This window comes from Pinus tabuliformis, chromosome 1_2 (genome assembly GCF_031772625.1).
Source record: "Pinus tabuliformis cultivar Carrire ecotype Pingquan chromosome 1_2, CPIR1, whole genome shotgun sequence".
Classification (NCBI taxonomy): domain Eukaryota; kingdom Viridiplantae; phylum Streptophyta; class Pinopsida; order Pinales; family Pinaceae; genus Pinus; species Pinus tabuliformis.
In genome coordinates, this window is record NC_142298.1 from 29,703,140 (window position 1) to 29,731,138 (window position 27,999).

At 37.6% G+C, this 27,999-nt stretch overlaps 1 protein-coding gene and 1 pseudogene across 1 annotated transcript; both read left to right on the forward strand.

The window, feature by feature from the left end:
- The first annotated feature begins 4,651 nt into the window (after window positions 1-4,651).
- Window positions 4,652-5,059, forward strand: LOC149204233 (thaumatin-like protein). The gene has a single exon (XM_089397076.1). The coding sequence runs from the start codon at window positions 4,652-4,654 to the stop codon at window positions 5,057-5,059; it is 408 nt and encodes a 135-aa protein (XP_089253202.1).
- A 15,799-nt stretch (window positions 5,060-20,858) lies between these two features.
- On the forward strand, window positions 20,859-27,620 carry LOC149204234 (pathogenesis-related thaumatin-like protein 3.7 pseudogene; annotated as a pseudogene).
- The last annotated feature ends 379 nt before the right edge of the window (window positions 27,621-27,999 follow it).

Consider the following 27,999-nt stretch of genomic DNA (forward strand, 5'->3'; position numbering starts at 1 on the left):
AGTTTTTGTTAGGGCGTTGACCTTTTTATTATTATGTGTATGGCACACGGGAGGAAATATAGATAGGTGTTTTACAGCAGCGTAAAAGATGATGATGGTGCAGTAAAAGGTGAAACACACAGCAGTGTGTAAAAAGACAAGAACAGGGTTGTAATGTGTTGAGTGGCATTTTTGTAAAACAGAGGTGTAAGAAAAACCATGTGTGGTTTTGCACAGCAGTGCATAAAGAAAATGGTGGAGCGCATTTTTGAATGCATATGTAAATTTTTATTACAGCAGTAAGTTGTTTTTCACAGCAATGAATATAAAAAAAATTTTACAGTGGTAAATCCCTCTCAGTAAAAGAGGATGAAGTTTGTATCAGTTTTTAATGAATAGAATGTTTTTATGGTGGTGAAATACTCTGTCTCTCAGTGAAATTTTTTTTAAGTCTTCCTGTGCACAAAAAGATCCTGGAGTAAAGTAAAACAGAGCATTGCCTCTGTGTGTTTGAATCTTGGTTTTTGGTATTTTTTCCATCAAAAATACCCAACAGTGGAGAGTCGTGAACCGAAGTGTAGTGTGGTGCAACCGAGTTTGTTGGAAGCCCATTTAAGAGGTTGTTTCTGTACCTGTAGCAATTGTTAGTGCACTGTATTGATCTTATATGTAGCTTGTGTGGAGACAAAAAGAACGTGGAGTGTTCACTGTGAGTGGTTGTTGAGAGTAAGCGAGTGTGATGCTCTATTTTCTTTTTTGATGCTGTAGAACTATTCTGCTGTTGTTTTAGATCGAATCTAGTGGAATCTCGACTCGTGGCTATTGTTTTATGTTCTTCCTGTGTTGCAAAAAAAAAAAATGTTTGCAGCGGGTGAAGGATCTGAAGATACTATCGAATGTGATTTCCTTGTTCCACCCACAAAAGGAGGAGAGAGCCATTGAGTCTTGACCATGGTTGGGTTTCTGTTTGCAAGAGCCATTGTTGGAACACCGAGCTTGTATGTGGCAAGTGTGGTGCAGATCATAGCGAAGCTTGTACCTTTTGAGGCTTGGTAAACTATGGAGTAAAAGCCAGCCGTTGTGTGGAGTAAAATCCATATGGCTTGACCTAGCGTGGACGTTGAATTTTCTCAAAACCCAGTGTAATGTTCTTTAAATCTAGTGAATGTCTTTTTAAATGCTCTTTTATTAACAACGTTGCATGAAACAAAAGAAAAGAAAGGAGGGTTGATTCAAATAAAGGAAAGATTTTAATGCATTTACACAATGTCATTAAAGTTATGAAAAACACCTTGCCGTCAAAATATTTTGGACTTTTGATTTTTTTAAAGTGGGTTTATTAAAATAAAAGTGTTTATATTTGTGTTATTGCTTTCAAAGGAAAGTATATATAAAATGCGTTTGTGTAATATGAATGTCTCATCGGGTAGTGAGAATCGTAAGGCCTGATTTAATGAGTGATTGATTGGGCTATTTGAGTTTCTTATCGTGGTTGTTGATAACGTTTATAAAGATTTGGTTATGTGATAGAGTGATGGGTCAACAAAATAGGCTCAACCAATTACGGAGAAAATTGAAACACTTGTGGAGAAAGAATGAAATGGTAGAAATGTTTCCAAAATTTATGCCTAATGAAGAAATGAATTAATATGAAGAATTTGAAAACAGTAATGCAATATTGAAGCGATTAATGCCAGTTTTTCCAATTTTATCAGGTAAAAATTTTAAGCTTTGGTTAATTAAAATGGAAGGATTTCTTGGTTTAGTAGATTTATGGAAATTTGTCCAAGAAACTTCTATGAATTCTGATGATAAGTGTAGAATTGTAATAACATTACTTCTCATTATATCAGCTCTAGATGAAAACATTTTGTCTAGTATTTTGCATGAATTTGGTGAAATACATAATGAAAAAATATTTTGGGATGTTCTTGAAATGAAGTACAATATGGAGGGGAGTGAGAAAGTTGAAGATGATGAAAGTGGTGTTGTTAAAAATGGTGATTGTGTTGAAAGCATCATAACTAGGATCAAGCTGAAAGTATAACTTAGTTGACAATAGAGTAGCATGTGATAGTGAGGAAATTCCGTGTGATGTAGAAACATATGAAGTGAAATTTGATGCTAATTATGTGTCTCATGAACAGTGGTTCAATTCCATGCAATAAAAACATCTTATTTATGAGTTGTTGTTTGGTGAGAAGAGTTGCGTACCTCCATACACAAATCAAATGCAGGAAAACATGCTTGCAGCAAAAGAATTGACTAAAGAGGTTGAAGACATGAATCAACTAGCTATGTCAACAAAGGAAAACGAAGGAAGCATAGCTCTTTTCAAAGAGCACAATGACAAGAATCAGTATGGTACTTTTTATGAATCTAAAGTTGTTTTTAAGTGTGCAGATATTGACAGCAAAGAAGAAGTAATAAAAGAAGAAATTGCAAGCATTAAGGACAAGCATAAGTCACAAGAACCTCTAGAAATATTGAATACAAAGAATGTTAATCCACAATCAAGAAAGGAGAAGCTCCATCACTATTTTATGGCAAGAAAAGTGCATATGAAGTTGCATCAACAAATGAACATGCATCGACCCTTTAGCAAGAAAGAAAAATGAAAGATGTGTTATCAAATCATGTGTTGTGGAAAATCCAGATTATGTTGTAACCCTGGTTGAGAGTTAGACTAGCACGCATGTCAATTAAGAGTATGTTTGTGTCTTATGGATTGTGCTATAGGGTATTTTGTGTGTTTATCTTATGGTTGGAATTAAGGGGAAGAGTTGGAAAACATTAATTCTAATCACCTGCATTAAATGTGTTCAGCCTAGTTTCTCCGAGAGAATTCTTGAGGATGTTTTGAGAGTTCAAGTAGCTTCCCGAAAAAGCCACTGTCACCGACTTGAGAAGCTTCTTCATTGTATATAAGTATCCTCTTTGGCAATATCAAATATTCAATAGCGTTTTGTGTTCACTTCTGAGTTCTGCGCTTTGATAAAGAAGTCGTGGCAGCAAGTCCCTTACAGGGCACAGCAAACAATGACAATTGAATGGTAAGACACTTGAATGGTAAAGGGATGACACAGTGGCCTAGAAATGTCGTGAGACAACTTTGGATAAAAGAATTTTCCATACAAATTAATTTAACATAAAATGTTATGAACTAATGCTAACCCTGGCTATAGCATTAGTCAGCTTCATCTTTGAACTAATGCTAACCCTGGCTATAGCATTAGTCAGCTTCATCTTTGATTATGTTTTAACTTTATTTTAGCTCTATGTGAAAAAGTGATTTTTTTCATGCAATGAGATTCCAAAGGCTTCCATGGGTATGGTTGGCGACTGAAACTTGTCAATATTTAATAAGTTGATAAAAACGTTTATAAAATATGAATAGAAAACTTTATATTAAAATTATCGTTTTGATTGAGAGCGACATCGCTATATATCTGTTACTTTCGGCAGAATACATCACCCATTTACGCAGATGATGCTCAAGCCCTGGATAAAATGAATATAATCAGACGTAGTCGTAATATAAATAGGAATGCAATTCGCGTGTGACGACTCCACCCGCTCTGGTAAGTCATGGACCCTACGGTTTCCCGTGTTATAGTCACGGTCAATCAGGGTAAAAAAGTTGCAAATAGATTTGAGTTAATTGAGTGTATTTAAGGTAATGGGGAGAGTTTAATGATAAATTTTCTAGATTGATATTGATTGATATAATTATGAATGGTTTCATTGATATTCATCCACATATTATAATTATCCTAAAATATGTTATACGATGTATCTCTTCATTACCAATATTCTAGTTTTAAAATGAATAGTTTGGGACATGAATTATATGAAAAAAGTTGCAAATTATGAAAAATAAAATCTAACATCGGTAAATTTATGGTTATTTTTATTTAGCTTTGAAATATTTTAATGATTTGATGGAAACAAGTTGCCTCAACTGTCTAACTTTCTTGTGAGCTCTTTTCAAATCTGACATTGCTCTGGGTTCTTTTTCAAATATTTGGCAATTTGCACTCAAATACGAAAAAGTAGTACTAGGTAAACAGGATATCTGCGTGACATCTTTCTGATCATAAATGGACTCGTTACTCAATATTCATGACCAGTCATATACTATTCATTGTTCGGTTGCTATCACATGGGTTGCTTTACGCAGCACTCTCCACAATATTTTTCCCTGTTACATACGCTGCTATTCTCAATTTGTTTTTCTGGACATTAACTACATCCGTGCTGTGTACGCAATGGCCAAATTGTTTTCATTGACATTGAGTTCGTCCATTATTTTGGCGAACAGTCCCTAACAACATGACTTTACGGAGCTCCACGATCAATTGCTAGCCTGCCTATATATAGCAGGTAACATATTCACCTCTCCTCACCTGTGGTATTCATGCATGAAAACTGCAAATCATTTTTATTGTGTTGAATTATTTCAGTGTTTATCTTTGTCGCTGGTCGTTCCAATGGCAGGAAGAAGATTAGCAGTTGATAGTTTAATTATAGGAACAGTAGCATTAGTGTTTACTGTTTATATTCAAGGTAAGGTCGTCAGCCCTCATGTCTACTATAGATGGTCCGTATGTGTTGATATATCATAGATAAATATTCGAGTGTTTTGCCAACTAGAGTCCGAGGTGCGACATTTATGTTCCAGAACCATTGGTCAGACACGGTATGGGCCGCAGGGATTCCCGTAGGTGGTGGCAAAGAGTTGGCAAAGGGTGCACCATGGAGTGTTGAGGTGCCCGCAGGAGCAAGCGCAGGCAGATTCTGGGGACGTACGGGCTGCTCCTTCGACGCCTCTGGTAAAGGAAGCTGCAGCACTGGTGACTGCGGCGGCGTGCTCAGCTGTACAGTCTCGGGACAGCCTCCTACAACACTGGTTGAATATACTCTGAATGGGGGCAACAATCAAGATTTCTATAACCTCTCTGTAATTGATGGTTTCAATGTCCCTCTCTCCGTAACTCCCTCCGACGGTAGCTGCAAAGCATTGACTTGCAAAATGGACCAGTGCCCAGATGCCTGCCTATATCCCAAGGATGACACTTAAACCCACGCTTGCGCTTCGGGTGGTAATGGTGTAGTCTTTAACACGATTTTTGAAAGTTTTTCTGGCGATTTTTTCCCGTGAAAATCTGGCAGTAATTTATTGAAATCCAAGTTTGATAACTAGTTTCTGCACAATGAAAGCGTCCCATGGGTTTTTCAGGGTGCTGAATCCGAATATGCAGTTAAAAAACCATTTTAACTGCAACAAATCATGATTTCATCTCAATTTCTTCCGCCGGATTCCGTCACCGGAATCTCAAAAAGTCGCATTATAGACTAACTCCGGTGGTAATTACAACATTATACTCTGCCCTTGATGAGAAGCTTATCATACTGAATTCTCTGTTCATTACATAAAATCCATCGTTAGTAAACCGATTTCTATGTAGTATCATACCTTTAATAAGAGTATTACAATCATGTTGATTGTAATTGTAGTATCATATTTATAATAAGAATACCATTGCGTGCATGGTTGTTGATTGTAGTATCATATTTATAATAAGAATACAATTGCGTGCATGGTTGCAAGAAGTTCTATTCCTGTAAATGCCAAAGCCAAAGGCGTTTTACTTCTAATTTGTAAATGAGTAATGCTATTTTAGATATCTTAAGGGGTATATGCATCAATTTAGATATCTCTAAGTGATCTTAAATGATTTATTAAATGATTAAAGATGCTTTTATAAATGTTAAAGTAAATAACTATGGATGATTTTATAAATGTGGTTTAAGTAAATAACTCTGGATGATGTTATAAATGTTAAAGTAAATGATTATATAAATTACGTGCTGTTTATCTATGATTAATTAATTAAATTTTTTTATTAATGTTATGTTATATTTTTAGATTGTTATTATTATTATAGTTTATATTAAATTTTAAGTAATAACTTATTGTGACTCTTATCTTCAATTAATTATCATTAACATATTTTTATTATTATTTTTTATTAAAAGAAAATCCCATTTATATAAGACGATATTATGTTTACAATAATAAGTATATAACAATCGCACACATAAATTTGATAAAGTAGGAAAAAAATAAAGCAATTTAATACAATAGATTATATTTATTAATTTGACAAAGTATGTAAAAAATTACACAATTTAATATGGTATATTATATTTATACTCCGACTTCTTTGCATTGAAAAAATAAAGGGTTTCAAATTTTTGTCTTAATACTTTAATTTTAAATCAAAATAATATATAATCATATTCATAATGATAACAATATTATTACATAGTAGACAAATATGAATTTCTAAATAGTATATCTTTGCATGGTAAATGAAGATGTATCTAGATGGTATCTTTGCAATATTGGTGTGGTTGGAAAGTACGGAAAAATACAAGTTTAATTAGTAATTTTTCAGTATGGTAATATGCAGCCTTGCCCAAGTCCCAAGTCCACCATTTAGGTCGTCCCACCCTACCATGCAGCCTCACCCCAACCACGTCGCACTTCACCGTTCACACAACCGAATCGTCGTGCCCAGATCGTCGTTCCCGAACTCGTCGTGCCCAACGCTTCCTCAACTCAGCCGACCGATGCCCATGTCAGCTCGCCCACCCGGTGCTCGGTGTCAACTCGCCTGCCCGACGCTCTGTGTCATGCCCCCAGGCCTACGGTAGTCTTCCAACCGAGCCGGCGAGGTGCGGCACCACTGTGCACATTCTTTTTAACAATACTTATGCACATGGACTATGCCTACTTCACATTAACATACTTAGTTTGTGTTTCGCAACCAAGTAAAATGCATTAACCTTTATACTTAATGAAGCCCATACTCATTCATTATCCAATATTCAATTAACCAAGACAATAACAATTGCACACAAGTATAAAGGGAGGGGCAACTCCCGAACAAGTCTGCCCGATAACAATATATTATGACAATCTTCCATAATACATCATACAAGTGTGATTGACAGAATTCAAGCCAACACTTAGAAATATTTACAATCAAGGCAAAGACAGCCTTTTACAACGATGTGCCAACCGTCCACGGTAGGAGGGTGCTCACCCGAGGCACCAAGAACTCCTCCTCTCGGTTCTGCACAAAATCCCAACACAAACCGTATCTCTGCACCTAAATTCGACCTCCGGTAAGGACTGCGCACTCCTTTGTAGAGCGCATGAGTTATGCACACCCTACTTATGTCTGCGCCTTCCTTTTACCTCTTTCGCAAATCTAGAGAGAGATGCGAAGTGCGTTGATGCTCCAAATGAGCTCTGCGCCTTTGTATATATACGCATTGTTGCCCATTTGTGAAGGGGTGTCAACCTTTAAGGCCGACCCCATAAAACAGTCCAAAACGCCCACACTTTGATCCATTTGCAAGTCGGCCCACCCATATGCAAATCCTCCAACGCATGGGTATAAACTCCATTCGGACTTCGCATTATTTCATTAAGTCTTTTGTTCGTCGCATTTTTCTGTCGCACTGTTCGTCGCATTTGTTCGTCGCACCGCGCCCGCTCGCCGGGTGACCGCACCCGCTCGCCGGGTGACCGCGCCCGCTCGTCGTCGAACTGCGCCCGCTCGCCGAGTAACCGCGCCCGCGCCCGCCCGTTGTCGAACTGCGCCCGGAACCACGTCCGCTCGTCAGGTAACCACGCCCGCACGTCGTGCACAGGGCGCTCGCCCGTCGTGCAAGGGTGCCCGCCCGAGTCGCATGAGTGCCAGATGTGAGGTTGCCCGCTCGTCGTGCACGGAGCGCCTACCCATTTTCACTGTTCGTCCATCGTGCACAGAGCGCCCATCTGTCGCGCGCCTGCCCGAGTCATGAGGGCCTTACATCCTCCTCCACCTGAAATCGTTGCCGTCCTCGACAACATACCATCCTGGTAGCTCTCCACCAAGATCATCATCAACCATGATGTAGACTCCTCCATATAAGGCAAACATCTCTGCAACATATATAAAGCTCCATCTCCATCATGTAACACCTTAGTGACCAAATTGTCACCAAGACAACCATACCAAGTCATCATGTGCACTTCTGTTATGATACTCCAGCATAATGTCAACACATCTCTGTACACTTCGCGATCCCATGTCTGAACTAGTTGGGTAGCTAATCCAACCATCACGCCCAATCCATGAGAGTGAACATCCTCATGTCCTCATCAACTGTTTCTCAAACATCAGCCACATCCTTGACTCATCAAGAATCTACAATCCATGTTCAGGTCCATGGAAACTCCATCCATCTGCAACATGTCATGATGCTTGATGCCAAGCCATCCCTGCACCATCAATCATGCCTTCTAAAACATGTTTAAGGGCTCACTGTCATGAGTAGCTAACAATGAGCCCCATCTTCTATGTCATCTAAGAAGATGTAGAGGGAGTAGAGCCTGAAGGCTCTCCCATGCTGATCATCTCAATCCATCTATCAGGATCCTCAACCTCCATCCTTTGTAGATATGCCTCCCGATCTTCCTTTTGGATATTTGGCCTCACATATACCTCATCAATATCATCATCATCTTCCTCCACTAACTCTAGCCTTCTTGATAAGTCCAAGATGCTATCTGAAAGTGATCTAATGACCAATGACTGCTCCACAAGCTTTGCCTCAACAATGGACAACCGCTTGTTTAGCTTCTCCATATCCTCCATTTGCATTCCTCCTAATTTATGATCAGGTTTTGTCACACCAATGGTTGGAACACCAATGGGTACATCCTCCCTTCCATCATAAATGAAGAGCTTCCTCAAATGTGGTACAACCATAGCCTCAAATTGTTTCATGAATTCCATCCCCAATACAGCTTCATAGTCATCAATCCGCACTATAGTGAAGTCCACCTTCCCGGTCCATTCACCAAGTGTAATGTCCACCTTTTCAGCTATACCAAGAATTCCCATATCCAATGTCTTCAATTGTGCCTTCATTGGTACAAATTTCAGTCCAATCCTTCTCGCAGTATCTTCACTCATGAAGTTGTGTGAAGCCCCACTATCTACCATAGTGAGTACATCAGCACCTCCAACCTTCATCTGAACATACTCCAACATGTTTCTTTCCGGATCTCTTCTAGAAGTTACTTCCTTAGTAGCAGAAGAACCTAGTATCTGCATCATCCCACAGAAGCATCATCATCATCATCATTAGACTGTGCAGAAGCAGCCACCTTCGGTTTAGAGGGACAGTTCTTCACCACATGTGGTCCTACACATATCCAACATTTTAAAGGCTTCTTCGTTTTCGAACCATCATCCGAATTCGAAGCATCATCCTTCTTCTTTTCTTTTGGCTTGTCGGACTTCTTTTTCTCATTAGAAGTCTCATCATAATGATCCACCAACCTATCAACCGCAGCAAAAGCCTCCTCAAGTGTCCTAATCTTCTGCCTCTTCACCTCATTGCGTGCCCAAGGCTTCAACCCAATGATGAAGTTGAATACCTTGTCCCTTTCCGCCATGTCAGGAAGTTCCAGAGCTGCACTTGCAAACTCTCGCTGATATGCTTGTAGGCTTCCAGTTTGCTTGATGAACTTAATCTTCGTCCTTGCTTCCCACGTTTCATCTTGAGGACTGAAATGGGTCTGCAAAGCATTTTTCATGTCATCCCATGAAGTGATGTCATCAGCACTGCCATTGACAATCTGATCCACCCTTCTTCGCCACCACATCTTAGCATCCTTTGTCAAGAACTGAGCGGCCACCTTGACTTGTGTCTCACCATCAGGTAGACTCAACCATTCTAAGTACTGCTTCATGTCCCATAGAAAGTTGCCAAGAGTCTTTGCACTCCTTGTGCCATCATAAGATTCTGGTTCTTTGACTTTCACATGAGGCACTCCCCCACCTGAGTTATGCCTCACGGCCTTCTTCAATACCGCAATCTCATCTTTGGCTTCATCAAGAGATTTGCTTGTTTTGTCAAGAGATCCCTTCAGGTTCATGATCTCTGCAAGACCCTGATCCTTTGCTTCTTCAACCTCCCTGACCCTTACTTCAAGCTGTGTACACATAAGATCAGTGTACTCATATTGTGCTCGGAGTTCATCATATTGTACTCGAAGTTCTTCAAGTGCTTCTTTGGTCTTCAGGTTGGCCTCTCGCTCTTCAGCAAGTGAGTCCATCTTCTTATCCCAAGAAGTCTCCAAAGCCTCCATCTTTTCAATCACCTTTTCAATGAACCCAAGAGTAGTATCCTTCATCGTGTGACTAGACCCAGCCTGAGAATCAGCTGCCATCCCTAAAAACTTCTTGCCTTTCTGTAATCTAGTTTCAACCATTCAATGGTTTTTTCCAAGTCACCTGCAAATAGAACCAACCCTTGTTCCACCTCATGTGAAACGGTTTCCTTCACCTGCAAGAACTTTTCAAGAGCAACCCTGCTCAACAACTCTAAGACCACTTGTCAAATGCTTCAACGCCTGAACCTGTTCACGAGCTTCGATACCACCTGTCACGCCCCCAGGCCTACGGTAGTCTTCCAACCGAGCCGACGAGGTGTGGCACCACCGTGCACTTTCTTTTTAACAATACTTATGCACATGGACTACGCCTACTGCACATTAACATACTTAGTTTGTGTTTCGCAACCAAGTAAAATGCATTAACCTTTATATTTAATGAAGCCCATACTCATTCATTATCCAATATGCAATTAACCAAGACAATAACAATTGCACACAAGTATAAAGGGAGCGGAAACTCCCGAACAAGTATGCCCGATAATAATATATTATGACAATCTTCAATAATACATCATACAAGTGTGCTTGACAGAATTCAAACCAACACTTAGAAATATTTATAATCAAGGCAAAGATAGCCTTTTACAACCATGTGCCAACCGTCCATGGTAGGAGGGTGCTCACACGAGACACCAAGAACTCCTCCTCTCGGTTCTGCACAAAATCCCAACTCAAACCGTATCTCTGCACCTAAACTCGACCTCTGGTAAGGACTGCGCACTCCTTTGTAGAGCGCATGAGTTATGCGCACTCTACTTATGTCTGCGCCTTCCTTTTACCTCTTTCGCAGATCTAGAGAGAGATGCGAAGTGCGTTGATGCTCCAAATGAGCGCTGTGCCTTTGTATATATACGCATTGTTGCCCATTTGTGAAGGGGTGTCAACCTTTAAGGCCGACCCCATAAAACAGTCCAAAATGCCCACACTTTGATCCATTTGCAAGCCAGCCCACCCACATGCAAATCCTCCAACGCATGGGTATAAACTCCATTCGGACTTCGCATTATTTCATTAAGTCTTTTATTCGTCGCATTTTTCTGTCGCATCGTTCGTCGCACCGCGCCCGCTCGTCGGGTCACCGCACCCGCGCCCGCTCGCAGGGTGACCACACCCACACCCGCTCGTCGGGTGACCGCGCCCGCTCGTCGTCGAACTGCGCCCGCTCGCCGAGTAACCGCGCCCGCTCGCCGGGTAACCACGTGTTATGAAACCAACTCACAAAAAGATAGAAAAGAGAGATCCGCGCCTTAGAATTCAGCCTCTTCGAGGGGGCAACCTCCTTTACATTACATAAATGAGCAATTCTTGGATGATACAAATGACAAAACCTCCTTTCTATATATAGGAGTCTAAGGAGTCACAATATAATCCAGCCGACCTAACAATAATAATATAAAGCCACAAAAATAATAATAGAGGGATTCTATGGGGCACAAAAATAACAATATGTTGGTAATAGGGGCACAACAATATAAATAAGGGGTATAACTACAATAGTAATGGGGTAATCACTAGTATTATAGGGACCCAACATGCCCCTCTCCTTCAAAAAAGTGTTGTCCTCAACGCTTGAGCAGTTCTAGATACTTCTGCATAAAATTCTCATCCTCCCATGTGGAATCTTCAGCAGATAAGTTCTTCCACTTGATAAGATACTCTGAAATTGATCCATTTCGTAGCTGTCGAGTTCTTGTTTCTGTGACTACTTCCGGTTCCAATATAATTTTTCCTTCCTCGTCAAGTTCTGGCAATATTGTTTGAACTGGGAGCTTGTCGCCTATAACCTTCTTTAAACATGAAACATGGAAAACTGGGTGCAATCAAGAAGCTGCAGGAAGCTCCAATTTGTATCCCATAGTACCAATCTTTTCCAACACCTTGTAGGGACCATAATACTTTGGTGATAATTTATTATCTTTCTTAGCTTGTTTTAGGGACATTTTCTTATATGGTTGTAGCCGTAGGAATACCCAATCACCTACATCAAAACTTCTTTCACTGCGATGTTGATCTGCCTGTTATTTCATTCTATTTTGTGCCAACACGAGGTTATCCTTTAAGAGTTGGAGGACTTGTTGTTGATGTTCGATGTGATGTTCCACTGCCTGAACCTTAGAATTTTCTCTTAAATATGATGTGATTGATGGTGGTTGGTACCCATAAAGTGCCATAAATGGGGTCATTTTTGTTTTTGTATGGAAGGAAGTGTTATACCACCATTCAGCCAGAGGCAACCATTTGACCCATTGTGTCTGTTTATCAGATACAAAACAACGAAGATATCCTTCCAAACATTTGTTTACTATCTCAGTTTTCCCATCAGATTGAGGATGATAAGATGAGCTATGAGCTAACTGAGTACCAAGACAAGAAAATAATTCTGTCCAAAAATTTCCAGTGAAAATGGGATCTCTGTCACTTACAATAATCTTTGGGTTTCCATGTAGCTTTTGAACTGTTTCCATAAATGCAGTAGAAATTGTACTGGCTTTAAATGGATGTGATAATGCACAAAAGTGTGCATACTTGGTAAGTCTGTCAACTACCACCATGATGACACTCTTTCCCTCAGACTTGGGTAAACCTGTGATAAAATCCATTGAAACCTCCTCCCAACGTTGGCTTGGAATGGATAAAGGTTGTAATAGACTCGGTGTCTTAATTGTTTCAACTTTATTTTGTTGGCAAACCAAACATTCCGCTACAAACTTTTGAATATCTGATTTAAGGCCATCCCAAAAAAATTCCTTCTTAACCCTGTGGTAAGTTTTTAAAAATCCTGAGTGCCCTCCTAAGGGAGAAGTGTGCAATTCCATAAGAATCTTTTGTTTTAGATGGGAATTCTTACAGAGGTATAAGCGATCTTTGTACCATAACGAATCATTTTTCCAGCTAAATGTATCAGAAGTACTGGAATCTTGTTGTAGCTTTCGAATAAGTGCCCACACTTCTTTGTCATTCTTCCATTCCTCCTTTGCTTCGTTTATCCAATCTGGTTGGATAATAGAAATGGCACACAACAATGCTTCCACATCCTCATCCTTTCTTGAGAGTGCATCTGCCACCACATTTTGCTTCCCTTTTTTGTAGATGATTTCAAAGTCATAACCCAACATCTTTGTGACCCACTTTTGTTGCTCTTCAGAGGATAATCTTTGTTCTAAAAAGTATTTAAGGCTATCATGATCCGTTTTTACCTTGAAGTGTCTTCCCATTAGGTAGGGTCGCCATTTCTTAAGTGCATGGAGTATTGCCAACATTTCCTTCTCATAAATAGCTTTGCTTAAAAACTTTCCCTTGATTGGACGACTTTCAAAAGCAATGGGTCTTTCATCTTGCATTAGAACAGCACCAATTCCATTTCCTGAAGCATCACATTCCACAATAAAGGTTTTTGTGAAGTCCGGTGTAGCTAAGACGGGTGCTTGGCACATTGCCTCTTTAAGATGTTTAAAGGCCTTTGTTGCTTCCGGAGTCCATGAAAATGAATCTTTCTTCAATAATGTTGTTAGAGGTGCTGCTATTCTCCCATAATTCTTAACAAACTTGCGATAATACCTTGTCAACCCAAGAAATCCTCGCAGATGCTTTATGGATGTGGGGATTTTCCATTCCTTAATGGCTTTAATTTTGCTAGGGTCTACCTTAACTCCTTCATGAGATACAATATGACCCAAATATTCCACCTCCTGGACTCCAAAGAAACATTTGGATCTTTTTGCATATAATTGTTTCTCCTAATAGTTGTAGCACCTTGTCAACATGTTCAACATGATCCTTCCAAGACTTGTTGTAGATTAGTATATCATCAAAAAATACTAACACAAATTTTCTAAGGAATGGTTTGAAAATTGAATTCATCAAACCTTGAAATGTTGAAGGTGCATTGGTAAGGCCAAAAGGCATGACCAAAAATTCATAATGACCCTCATGAGTTCTAAATGCTGTTTTCGGAATGTCTTCAATCTTCATTCTGATTTGATGATATCCCGAACGAAGATCCAACTTGGTGAAGTAAATTGATCCATGCAATTCATCCAGTAATTCATCAATGACAGGAATGGGGAACTTATCTTTAATAGTGAGCTTGTTGAGCTCCCTATAATCTGGACACATGCGCCATGATCCATCCTTCTTGTGCACCAATACTACTGGAGCTGAGAAAGAACTTTGACTCGGTTGAATTATACCAGCCTCTAGCATTTCTGCAACCATACGTTCAATTTCACTTTTTTGGACATATGGATATCTGTACGGCCTGATGTTTGGAGGAACACTTCCTGGAATCAGATGAATAGCATGATCATGATCACGCATAGGTGGGAGACCTTTGGGAGTCTCAAATACCTTGGAATGATTGTCCAGGACTTTTTGGAGATCTGGAGAAATAGATGATTCCAATGTGGAAACATCTAGCGAACATAATTGTGCAATTACACCTCTTTGCTCCTTTTTTAGAAGCTTTTTCATGCCATTAGAGCTGATTATCTTTCCTGGTTTCCCTGCAATACCCCTTAATTCAACTTCCTTTCCTTCCACAAAAAATTTCATGAAAAGTTCTTGAAAATTAAAAGCTATTGTACCCAAGGATTGTAGCCATTGGACTCCTAGTACAACATCAGCACCTCCCATTGGAATGGAAAGCATTGGGCTAGTCAATACATATTCTCCCATGGATAGCTTGATATTATGGCACTTTCCAGAAAAATTTATTGTTCCTCCATTTGCAATCATCACTTGACACTCTGGTGCTGGATATAGGAAGCAATTCAATTCTTTTGCTACCCTACAATGAATAAAATTGTGGGTGCTTCCTGAATCAATCAACACTATTACCTTTTTCTTCTTGATTTGTCCTTCTATCTTGATGGTTTGAGGAGTGGTAATTCCTGCCAATGCATTACAAGATATGGTCGGATTTATTTGTTCTTCATCTAGGCTTTGTTCCTGGAATATATCCTCTTCTTTTGACCTTTCTTGCTCCTTTTCTTCTTCCTCTTCACAATCTATGTAGAATAATTTCTTCTCAGCACACTTATGACCTTTTGTGTATTTGCTATCACAATTGTAACAAAGCCCTTTTGCTCTTTTTTCTTCCAATTGTTTTGGTGTCAACCTTGTAGGTTGTGGAAGACTATGGGCAACAACACTTCCGTCTTTATAGTTGTGAATGGTATGCTTCCTAGTTGCCATAATTTTGCTTTCCATTTTTCTTGCTAACCTGAATGCCTTCTCTAATGAATCAGGTTCCCAAAGGTGCACATCATGTTGGATATTATCCTTTAAAGACCCTATGAACACATCAATCCTATGCTCCTCTGGAATATCTTTTACCCTTATGTTCAATTTTTGGAACTCCTCAATGTGCTCCATTATTGAACCCTTTTGTTTGAGACTTATCAATTGGCTAAAAAAAGTGTTGCTTTTTGTATCCTCATAATGTGCTATCAATTCTTCCGTAAAAATTGCCCAAGTGATAAACTGTTTACGAGAACAAAGCCATTGATACCATACAAACTGATTTGGTTCCAAATATAAAGTTGCCATACGTACCTTTTGTGTGTTTTGCACATTATTGAGATCGAAGAATTGCTCCATCTGTAATATCCATGTGGCGGGATCCTTGCCATCAAACTTCCTCATATCGATTTTTGGAACATGGTGAGTCTTCAATCCAACATTAGAGTCTATGGAATCATGATTAACATTTCTTTTGTTCTCATCATGAGTTTCCTTTAGTACTCTTTCACCCTTAGTGACCATTTCTTGTAGCAACTTATCCATCTTATCATCCATGCCATCAATTTTAGCGTCCATGCCATTCACCTTAGCTTCCATGCCATCCATCTTAGCTTCTACACCTTTCTTTAAACCGTCCATCTTAGCTTCTACATCTTTCCTTAAACCATCCATTTTAGATTCTGTTGCTTTTTGTGCAAGCGACACTCGTTGCACTTGTTCTTGTAATTTTGATATATCATATAGCATTTCTTCTTCTTCTTCATGAGTCATGCTAGAGCTTTCAGGCTCCTTACTAGGTGTTTGCATTTTCTTTCCTCAGGGCATCAGTTATCGATAATAATTCTCTAATATTCCCTTTGAATTCCTTCAAAATAAATTTTCAAACCAAGCTTAAGCAAAAATTAAAGAAAATCTACACACCTTTTTTCACTTTGTAGGAGCTCGATATTGCCATAGATGTATCTCTGTACTTTCTGATTATCTAGTTCTGAATTTGTGAGTTGTAGTAGCCCTCCGTGTCCTCTTTCCAATGCCACAAGTCTGACCCAAATTGGATTCTCCAAGGAAGAGTTATGCGAAATCTCCCAGAGTGACTTGATTATAGACTAGTTCAGTAGAGAGAATTTGTACGACGTACATGTGTCACTGTTTCAACCTTTGACTCTGAAAAATATATAAAAGAAAACTACAGTCTGTCCTCTTTCTGTACCTTCTTACGAAATTTCAATCCGATGCGCAGAAAGAAAGTTATGACGATTTTCCCCAGTTCACCTATTTTGAGTGTAATTCAGGAGTCTGCAAAAAGACCAACTTCCTCAGATCAAAACTCCGAAAATATCGCGCGAAAAACTCTGAAATTCGGACCCAAGGTGAAGCGCAATTCCTTCTCAAATGGGTTTTTTTTGCGACTTCTGAAACGTCACAGAAAAAAAGTTATAGCGAAAATTCCACGATGACCTGTTTGGAGCAGCGAAACCCTAGAATCCAAAGCTCTGATACCAAATGTTATGAAACCAGCTCACAAAAAGTTAGAAAAGAGAGATCCACGCCTTAGAATTCAGCCTCTTCGAGGGGCCAGCCTCATTTACATTACATAAATGAGAAATTCTTGGATGATACAAATGACAGAACCTCCTTTCTATATATAGGATTCTAAGGAGTCACAATATAATCCAGCCGACTTAACAATAATAATATAAAGCCACAAAAATAATAATAGAGGGATTCTATGGGGCATAGAAATAACAATATGTGGGTAATAGGGGCTCAACAATATAAATAAGGGGTATAACTACAATAGTAATGGGGTAATCACTAGTATTATAGGAACCCAACACCGTGCCCGCTCGTCGTCGAACCGCGTCCGCTCGTCGTGCACGGGGCGCCCGCCCATCGTGCAAGGGCGCCCACCCGAGTCGCATGAGTGCTGGATGTGAGGTTGCCCACTCGTCGTGCACAGAGCGCCTGCCCGTTTCCATCGTCCGTCCATCGTGCACGCAGCGCCCATCTGTCGCACACCTGCCCGAGTCATGAGGGCCTTACACTCTGTGTCAACTCGCACGCCCGGTGGCCTTGTCAGCTTGCCCGCCTAACGCTCCGTGCAGACCCGCCCTGCACTTTTGTTTACTACCCAACCTGCCACCTGGTCACTACATCTGCATGGTTGGAATTTGGATTTCTCTTTACCTGTCATACAATTTTTTTTTTGACGTTTTGGATCTTTATGATTTAGGTCAAAAACATTATGTTTAAAAGTTTACCCTTCAATAATGATGTTATCATAATAGATTAACCCTTCACCAATCCATGATCACAGAGCTCACTGCGTCTTGGCACTCTTATTTAACAGATTTGTAACATAATATTTGTTAAGTTACTAGAAACTCCCGAAGAATTTTCCGGAAATGCGGATCCCTGTTTGCGATACATCAACGAATATGATTCTTGTCCAAAATGCTGTAAAAATGTTTTTTTGTCATTTCAAAAAATCAGAAACTTTAGATTTGGAATTGGATACATTTTCAAGGGATTTAATTTTTTTTAGAAATACAGAAACGGATCCATGAAAATTGTGATCAAAATCCACATTTAAAATGTTAAAAAGCTTGAAAATTTATATAGCCATAAATAAATAATAAAAATGAAGAAATCAGATATGCAAATAAACTCACTATAAACAGAGTCTCATAGAGTATTTTCTAAATCTTTAAAAACAACTACACTCCATATATTTATCAAGGATTCTTACTAAGAAAGAGATAGATGTTCAAAAATGAAAATAAAAGGGTTTGATGAATATCTTCGTAAAGAGATTTATTTGAGCGATTAATTTTCATTTTAGTTAAGGTTTTGTTAATTGTCATTGATTTTGCCCCTGATTTCATAAATCCCTTCAATATAACAAATCTTCTCTAGCCAATCTTGTGACTGCATATAGTCATGAGACTAAGCTAACATTAAGAAGATTGAAATGTTCAAATAGGTCTTGATGGAATATTGCAATGATCCCATGTGCCTTTTAATTGTCATGCAAGGAAGATAGATATCATTTGCCATACATGACACGTTTTTTGAAAGAGTTAGACTCGAAAGCACAAAGTTCTAACTACATTATTAACGATGATGATAATATGTTGAATGTTATAATAATCACTAATGATAATGAAAATGTTTATGTTGAATTGATGAAAATGATCTATTTATTTTTTAGATATAAATTATAGATTCTAAAAAATGAATGGTTATATATATATATGTCTTTTCCTTGTCGTATTGTATTATAATGCTTTGAAAATTTGTTTCAAACCATGTATCCGTATTTGTTTCACTGCAATTTAAAATATTTGTGATTAATCAAATCTGTTATGAGTTAATTTTTAATGTAAAACTCAATTAAAATATAGACTTCCTATATGCCTTGGATATCATGTAAATTCTTATGAAGAAAATATCATCTAAATTGTTTAGGTTTAATAAAATTCGACCATTCAAAAGTCTAAAATCAATATGAAGTTGAGACTAACGATTTTCAAGAAAAATATCGTGGAAATTGTTTATGCTCAATAAAATTCAAATTAAATTGTTTATGCTCAATAAAATTCAAATTACTATTAGATTTAGTATTCAGATAATTAATTTCAAAGGAAAATAATATTTATAGATGAGTGTTATAATTATTAAATAGTCTTTTTTTGGCCTTTCCGATCTAATTTAAAATTCGTCTTCAAATAGATGGATGAGTGCAAAAGAGAGTATATATAATAGATGGATGAACGAGGAGTTGTAAAAGAGAATATATAGAAATCGTTTTTCTGAGAGAACTCAAAAATAAAATCAAAAAATTTTGACGGACGAAATTTTAGGAAAATATAACGGAAGTTGTTTTTGTTTGTTAAAATTTAAATTATTATCAAATTTAGTCTTCCAAAGGAAAGCATATAATAACTAAAAAAAGTTTAAATTACAAATGATTTTTAAACTTTCTACTTGATAAAATTCAAATTATTATAATATTTAGTCTTTCATGAAAAAGTATAAAATAAATGAAAAGTTGAAACTGATGATTTTTAGGATTTAAAAAAAAAATATCGTGAATATTGTTTCTAATATTGTTTTTATTGTGATAAAATTCAAATTATTTTTGCAATTTGTCCATAATTGAGAAGTATTAAATAAATATAAAAATTGAGAAGTATTAAATAAATATAAAAATTGAATGCAGTGATTTTTAAGGAAAATATGATACGAATGGATTATATTTCTAAAAAATCAAATTATTATTACATGTAGAGATTGCAATACGAGATTTTAGATAACGATGAATCTCTAATTTGATTAAGATTTGATTAATAATGAAATTTCCTCCTTTGTTATTATTTTGGTTCTTTCTCTAAATAGATTTTTATTTTATTGATTATCCTAAAAAGAGAAGTAAAACGAGTGACTGATTTAATTCAAGATGACAAAGATGGAAAGTTGGAGCTTATTTGCACAGAAATAAATTACCCCAAATTTAATTATACAGAGAAGAGGCATTTATATCTGGTTCATATATTCAGATTAAAGGAAAATAAATTATACTTAATGAAACTCAAATTCACTTGCAAAGAGTTATGAAATAAAAAAATTAAAAGTTGGCAGCGACTCAGACTCGTAGTGTCTGAAGAAAAAAAATCAATGCCTAACCTGAGGGGGACAATTCGCAGTTTCCTCCGATCCCATTTTCAGGTGGGGTAGCTTTGAATGGGCATATTCCTTTGAGAGTGCGATTGTGGGAAGTAGACAGCCCAAAGCTCTTTCTTTGTGCTTGCGCAGTTTGAAGATGAAGCCACGCCACCATCAATCTGTATCATAAATTTCCATTGCGTTCCGAACTGTGAAATGGAGGGGCAACAATGGCGCTGATTGGCATTTTTAGTGGTACTTTACGACCTTGGCCCTATTCTTTCTTCGGTGTCTTTTATGTAAAAAAAAGGCGGTGTACTCTATAAAAGGGAGCAGAAAGAAAGATGGAAAGGATGTTCAGATCAATAATCATCCGCCATTGCTGATATACTCAAACAACTAATATTATTAAACGCTAATAAAGGTAAGTTTCCCTTTTTAATCGAGTGGCGAATCTATGGTGGTTGCACACTTGCATTTGCAACTTGCAGTGAGGATATGTCAAGTTGTCAACTTGACAAAATAACACAATAGTAGATCTAAAATAAATGGGCGTAAGAACATTTTCTAAAATCTTTTAAACGTCAAAAATAAGTGTTCTACCCTTCCCAGCGCTTCACAAAAAAGGGCATCCACGAAATCCAACCGTCAAATACGGTCAAAATGCCTAATGACATGCCCGTCAAATTCCATCCCTGCCCGCGGGAAGGCCCGCCCTGTGCCTCGACCTGACATGGCCTGCGTTACCAGGAATGCTTTTCTGTTGTTCTGTTTTGTCTTTTGCCTTGGTGCTTCAGTCCACCCGCCCACCTGCGCCTGGGCCTTGCTGGGCAGGGCCAATCATGGAGTGTTGACGTGCCCGCAGGAACAAGCACAGGCAAATTTTGTGGACGAACGGGCTGCTCTTTCGACGCCTCTGGTGAAGGCAGCTGCAACACTGGCGACTGCGGAGGCTTGCTCAGCTGTCAAGCCGCTGGACGGCCTCCCGTAACGCTGGCTGAATATACTCTGAATGGGGACAACGGTCGAGACACGTATGACATATCTGTCGTGTTAGAAATCTGCTATTGGAAACAGCAAATGCTTTTAACGTTAAAGCAGTTTCTAATCTTAATGTGACCCGATCTAATCTTAAAGCATTTAGATCTTATCTTAAGGCAGTTTCTAATCTAAAGCATTAGATCTTAAGCGTTGAATTGGTATATGATGAACGTACCAGATTAGAGTTAAATAATATATAAAGGATTGGGTCCTCTCTCTCCCACACAATAGTTGTATTCTTCTTCATCAAGAAACACATAAAGGAAGTGAGGGCAAGAGGAGAGAAACCGAATTCTGAGAAGAAGACAGAAGACAAAAGACAGAAGATGGCAGCCATTACATCTTCCGCTGTTAGTCAAGGTATGTCATCTTAAACAACATATTAAGTTCTGAATGTGAAATATTTGGTATTGATAATCTTTGGCTGTTAGTAGCTATATTTTACATTTGGTATCAGAGCCACAATCAATAACTGAATATTTCCTATGATTGCAATTGATCTGTTCTGTGCTTTACTCATGTGATTGAGCCTTCAGGAAACTGTGGGGGTTTCATGATATGATCACGCATTCATGAGTCCTTTGACTATGCGCCTATTGACCCATGTTTGCATTCTTTCGTTGTTAACCAAGTCCTGTGCATGCTTCACAAAAGGGGTTAAGAGCTTACCTCTAGGTTTTCGAATGAACCCATTTCACTTCTCGAAGATATTAGGCCGCTATTTAGTGGTTGTAACGTGTTGAATTTTTCATTTGACCAAGAGACTTACGACTGGCACTTATACAAATCAAGGTCATCGCTATAATTATTATAAGAACAATAGGGGCGCGTATTAAAATACGACTCCAAATCCCACAAAATTATGAATCCCGATGGCTAGCCGTTTCTGTGGTTCACTTCGCTGTATAGCCTGTCCGGTTCCATTAAAGTTGCATGCACATAAAACCCCATACTCCATTTCCTTCATTATTGTTTGGTGAATGCTCGAAAGCCACAATGACTGATCAGTATATGCTTGTTTCGAAAGTTATGTCATAAGCTTCTAGGATCTTCCCTCCTAAATAAAATAATTTTGGGTTTCTTTACATGCTACTATTCACGCATGTCATGGATGCTATTCTTGGTTTATGATTAATATTATTGTGATGGCTTTCAAACAAACCGTGTCGATTCCAATTTTAAAATGTAACGCCCAATTGAAATTGAAATGTTGAATCTTTGCGTGGACAAAGGGCGAAAATCCCAAATACGAAACGTCCGAATCGTATACGATGCCTATACGGTAAAGCTTCTAAATTGACACTCGCTTGCACGCTTTTTAGAAGCTTTACAATATGGGATTAGACCTGAGATATGGGATTGGTCAGAAACATTTTGATAAAGGGGATCATAGGGAAACTGTGTACGTCGTATGACTGGGAGGCGTGGCCTGTTCATTACTAAAATTTTCTCACTTGCAAAAGTTGAGTAGAACTCCTGTAGGAAAGTTATAGTTTCGATTGACGTTTGAAATTTGGGCATAAAAGTAATTGCTCTATGACTGATTGTTTTGCATAAGGTATGTGTTATAAATTATTTATGCACATGAGATTTATGATTTTGTTAATCACCAAAGTGGTCAAAATCAGAATGTTGTTTTGCTTAAGGTATGTGTCATAAATTATTTATGCACATGATATTTATGATTTTGTTAATCACCAAAGTGGTCAAAATCAGAATAATCATTTAGTGCATAAGTGACATAATGATTATTGATAGAAATTGCCAGTTATAATAATACCAATTAAAAACTGGCGTCACTAATGATAGAACCTGAGAACTTACCCAAAGGAAAGTCTTGTTCTATAACTAGTTGACATGATGAGGTTTGATAGATATTTTGATTAAATAAATATTGATCATCCAAAGATGTCAGTTCTATTTAATTGAATATATTTATTACCTACTTATGTTTTGGTATTTAATTATGTTAAGTATAAGATAGTATCTACCCAAAGGAGTGCTATATTATACTATTATGTTTACATCTGAATCGCGTTAGTTATGAGCTTATAGTTATTTCATTTTTGATTTGCAGGTTATCTATCTTTCGTATGTTTTGAATCAAATTTAGTTGAAGTCCTATTAATACATGGTGTCTTGATACTGGTGCTACAACTCATGTTTCCAACAATATGCAGGGATTTCTTACGATCTGAACCATAAATACAAATGAAGATTGTTTTCTCTTTATGGGAAACAGAATGAAATCTTCAATTGAAGGCATTGGGACTTATCGTCTAATTCTAGAAAGTGAATATGTATTAGACTTATACAGTACCCTTTATGTACCTTCATTATCTAGAAACCTTATTTCTGCAAGTAAATTGGATATTTCTGGTTTTAGATGTATGATTGGATCTGGCTGTTTTGATTTATATAAGAATACTGATAATGTTGGTTCTGGTATTCTAATTGATGGTTTATATAAATTGAAACTGAATGACACTTATGCGAATTCCTTGTTGAATGTAGTAAATAATGTTGGATGTTAACGTAGCAGGTTGAATGAAAATTCTGCTTTCTTGTGGCATAAACGACTAGGTCATATATCCAAAGAAAGAATGATGAGATTAGTAAGTAATGAAATTTTGTCAAATTTGGACTTTAGTGATCTAGAATTATGTGTGGATTATATTAAAGGTAAACAAACCAAACATAATAAGGAAGGAGCCACTAGAAGCAACCAGCTTCTTGAAATAATACACACTGATATTTGCGGACCTATGGACACTCCAGCCTTTAATGGAGAAAAGTATTTCATCACTTTCATTGATGATTTTTCCCGTTATGGTTATGTATATTTGCTTCATGAAAAATCTCAATCTGTGAATGTCCTTGAGACGTTTGTAAAGGAAGTTGAGAGGCAATTAGATAAAAAGGTGAAAATCATAAGGTCTGATAGAGGTGGTGAATATTATGGTAAATATAATGAGTCAGGCCAGTGTCCAGGTCCATTTGCAAAATTCCTCGAAAGTCATGGCATATGTGCGCAATACACAATGCCAGGTACACCACAGCAAAATGGTGTAGCAGAAAGGCGCAATAGGACGTTAATGGATATGATTAGGAGTATGATGTCAGATTCTACACTACCTAAGAATTTGTGGTCGTATGCTCTCAAAACTGCTAACTATTTATTGAATAGGGTTCCTAGTAAAGCTGTTCAAAAGACTCCTTTTGAGTTATGGACTAACAGGAAACCTAGCTTAAGACACCTGCATGTTTGGGGTTTTCCAGCGGAAGCGAGAATTTATAATCCACATGAAAATAAATTAGATTCTCGAACGATCAGTGGGTATTTTTTAGGTTACCCTGAGAAATCTAAAGGGTATGTGTTTTACTGTCCTAATCATAGTCCAAGAATTATAGAAACTGGTAATGCAATATTCATTGAGAATGGTGAAGTCAGTGGGAGTACTAGAAGAGAAATAGTAGAAATAAAGGAAACAAGGGTAAATGTTACATTGCCTAGAATAGTTCCTCCATCTACTATTACTCCAAATGTTGTTCCAGTTGTTGTAGAACAACATGATGATAATGAACAACATATAAATGAAGAAGTACTTCCTGAAGGAAATGACTTACATAATACTGATATGCATGAACCACAACAAGTAGCATTAAGAAGACCTCAAAGAAATCGAAGGTCAGCTATTTCTGATGATTATGTGGTTTATATTCAAGAATCAGATTATGATATTGGAATCAATAAGGATCCAGTTTCGTTTTCACATGCTGTAGAAAGTAAAGAGTCAAAGGAATGGATTAATGCCATGAAAGAAGAAATGAAATCCATGCAACATAATGAAGTTTGGGATCTCGTTGAGTTACCACATGGCTGTAAAAGAGTCGGATGCAAATGGGTTTTTAAAACCAAACACGACTCTAGTGGTAATATCGAACGGTATAAAGCTAGACTTGTTGCTAAGGGTTACACTCAGAAAGATGGTGTTGATTACAAGGAGACATTTTCTCCTGTTTCGAAAAAGGACTCACTAAGAATAATAATGGCATTAGTAGCTCATTATGATTTGGAGTTACATCAAATGGATGTGAAAACAACCTTTCTGAATGGAGATCTTGATGAGGATGTTTATATGGATCAACCTGAGGGTTTTTCTGTAGAAGGTAAAGAACAATTGGTTTGTAAACTTAAGAAGTCAATATATGGGCTTAAACAAGCATCCCGACAATGGTATATTAAGTTCAATACCATTATTACATCTTTTGGTTTTAAGGAAAATACGGTTGATCACTGTATATACCAAAAGATCAGTGGGAGCAAGTTTATTTTTCTGGTCCTTTATGTTGATGACATCTTGCTTGCTGCAAATAATTTAAGTATATTGCATGAGACTAAGGAATTTCTCTCAACGAAATTTGAAATGAAAGATATGGGAGAGGCATCCTATGTGACTGGAATAGAAATATTCCGTGATCGATCACAAGGAATATTGGGATTGTCTCAGAAAGGATATGTCGAAAGGATTCTAGAGAGATTTGGAATGAGTAAGTGTTCACCTGGAATAGTTCCTGTACAGAAAGGTGATAAATTCAATCTCATGCAATGTCCTAAGAATGATGTTGAACGAAAGGAAATGGAATCAATTCCGTATGCATCTGTTTTTGGTAGCCTAATGTATGCTCAAACCTGTACTAGACCGGATATCAGCTTTGCGGTCGGTATGTTAGGGAGGTATCAAAGTAATCCAGGAAGGGAACATTGGCAAGCTGCAAAGAAAGTTTTGAGGTACTTACAAGGCACAAAAGATTACATGCTCATGTATAGAAGATCCAATGGATCAAAGTTGATTGGATATAGCGATTCAGATTTTGCTGGATGCATCGATACTAGAAAATCGACTTTTGGTTACATGTTTATGTTTGCTCAAGGCGCCATATCATGGAAAAGTGCGAAACAGACTATCGTTGCTTCATCCACTATGGAGGCAGAATTTGTGGCATGTTTTGAAGCCACAATTCATGCATTATGGTTGCGTAACTTTATTTCGGGACTTGCGGTTGTCGACACCATTAGCAAGCCGCTGAAAATTTATTGTGATAACTCTGCAGCAGTATTTTTCTCAAAGAACGACAAGTACTCTAAAGGTGCCAAACATATAGAACTGAAGTATCTTGTTGTGAAAGATGAGGTTCAGAAACAAAGAGTGTCAATCATGCACATCAGGACAGAACTTATGATTGCAGACCCTTTGACGAAAGGGTTACAACCAAAACAATTTAAGGAACATGTTCAAAGAATGGGTCTTGGTTGTATTAATAATAATTGATGTGTGACATTCTGAGCTCTTTTATGTGTTTCTGATATACAATTATGTGTCTGTTTTTTTAATGTAGTAGTACGTATTTTATGTAATTTTAAACAAGAAAGAGTCTTATAAAGATATTATGTTTAATCATTATGATATAAGACATTATGTGGACCATTATGCTGTTTTATATAAATTATGAGTACGAATTGATGGATTGTTGGTATTTGTAGTATATGGAAGGGAATGCATTGAATTAATAGTGCACAACCGCCATAACTCTCAGCAATTTATCATAGTATGATGTTCAACACTTAATATTATGAATAGTCGGGTCAAGTGGGAGAATGTTAGAAATCTGCTATTGGAAACAGCAAATGCTTTTAACGTTAAAGCAGTTTCTAATCTTAATGTGACCCGATCTAATCTTAAAGCATTTAGATCTTATCTTAAAGCAGTTTCTAATCTAAAGCATTAGATCTTAAGCGTTGAATTGGTATATGATGAACGTACCAGATTAGAGTTAAATAATATATAAAGGATTGGGTCCTCTCTCTCCCACACAAGAGTTGTATTCTTCTTCATCAAGAAACACATAAAGGAAGTGAGGGCAAGAGGAGAGAAACCGAATTCTGAGAAGAAGACAGAAGACAGAAGATGGCAGCCATTACATCTTCCGCTGTTAGTCAAGGTATGTCATCTTAAACAACATATTAAGTTCTGAATGTGAAATATTTGGTATTGATAATCTTTGGCTGTTAGTAGCTATATTTTACATGTCGTTGATGGATTCAATCTCCCTCGATACTAGCTGCCAAATACTTGTCTGCAGCAGCAACATAACTGCTAGCTGCCCCACAGAATTGAAAGTAGTTGATGGACGCGACAATGCTTGTGCTGCTCTTAATACTCCCCAATACTACTGCATGGGAGACAACGCCAACAACTGCGCTCCTTTCAACTATTCCATGTTCTTCAAGGGGCAGTTCCCACAGGCTTATAGCTATGCCAAAGACGATAATACTAGCACCTTTACTTGCCCTTCTGGTGCTAATTACAACATCGCCTTATGCCCTTAATATTCACAGAATAGTATTCCGGCCGTATACATAAATACAGTTCCTCGTAGTATCATCTTCGCAATAAGAGTACCAACCATGTATTTATACATCCACCTCTATTTCATGCAATAAAAGGGAGCTGGCAGTAATAATTTCAGTTGAGATTGAATGATTTTACAGCCATGATTATGTGACTTTTGATGAGTCTGCACTTAATTCAAATCCCTAGAATAACAGCATTCTATTATCTCTTCATTTACTTTCAAATGTATGTGCCACAAAAAGGGCAGGGAGTGCAAGTCATATAGTCCTAGTTTGACTGATTTAAGATTATCGGAATTAATAATGAGTTTTCATATAGTTTTTCAATCATGACTTTTGGATATATGTGTTCATA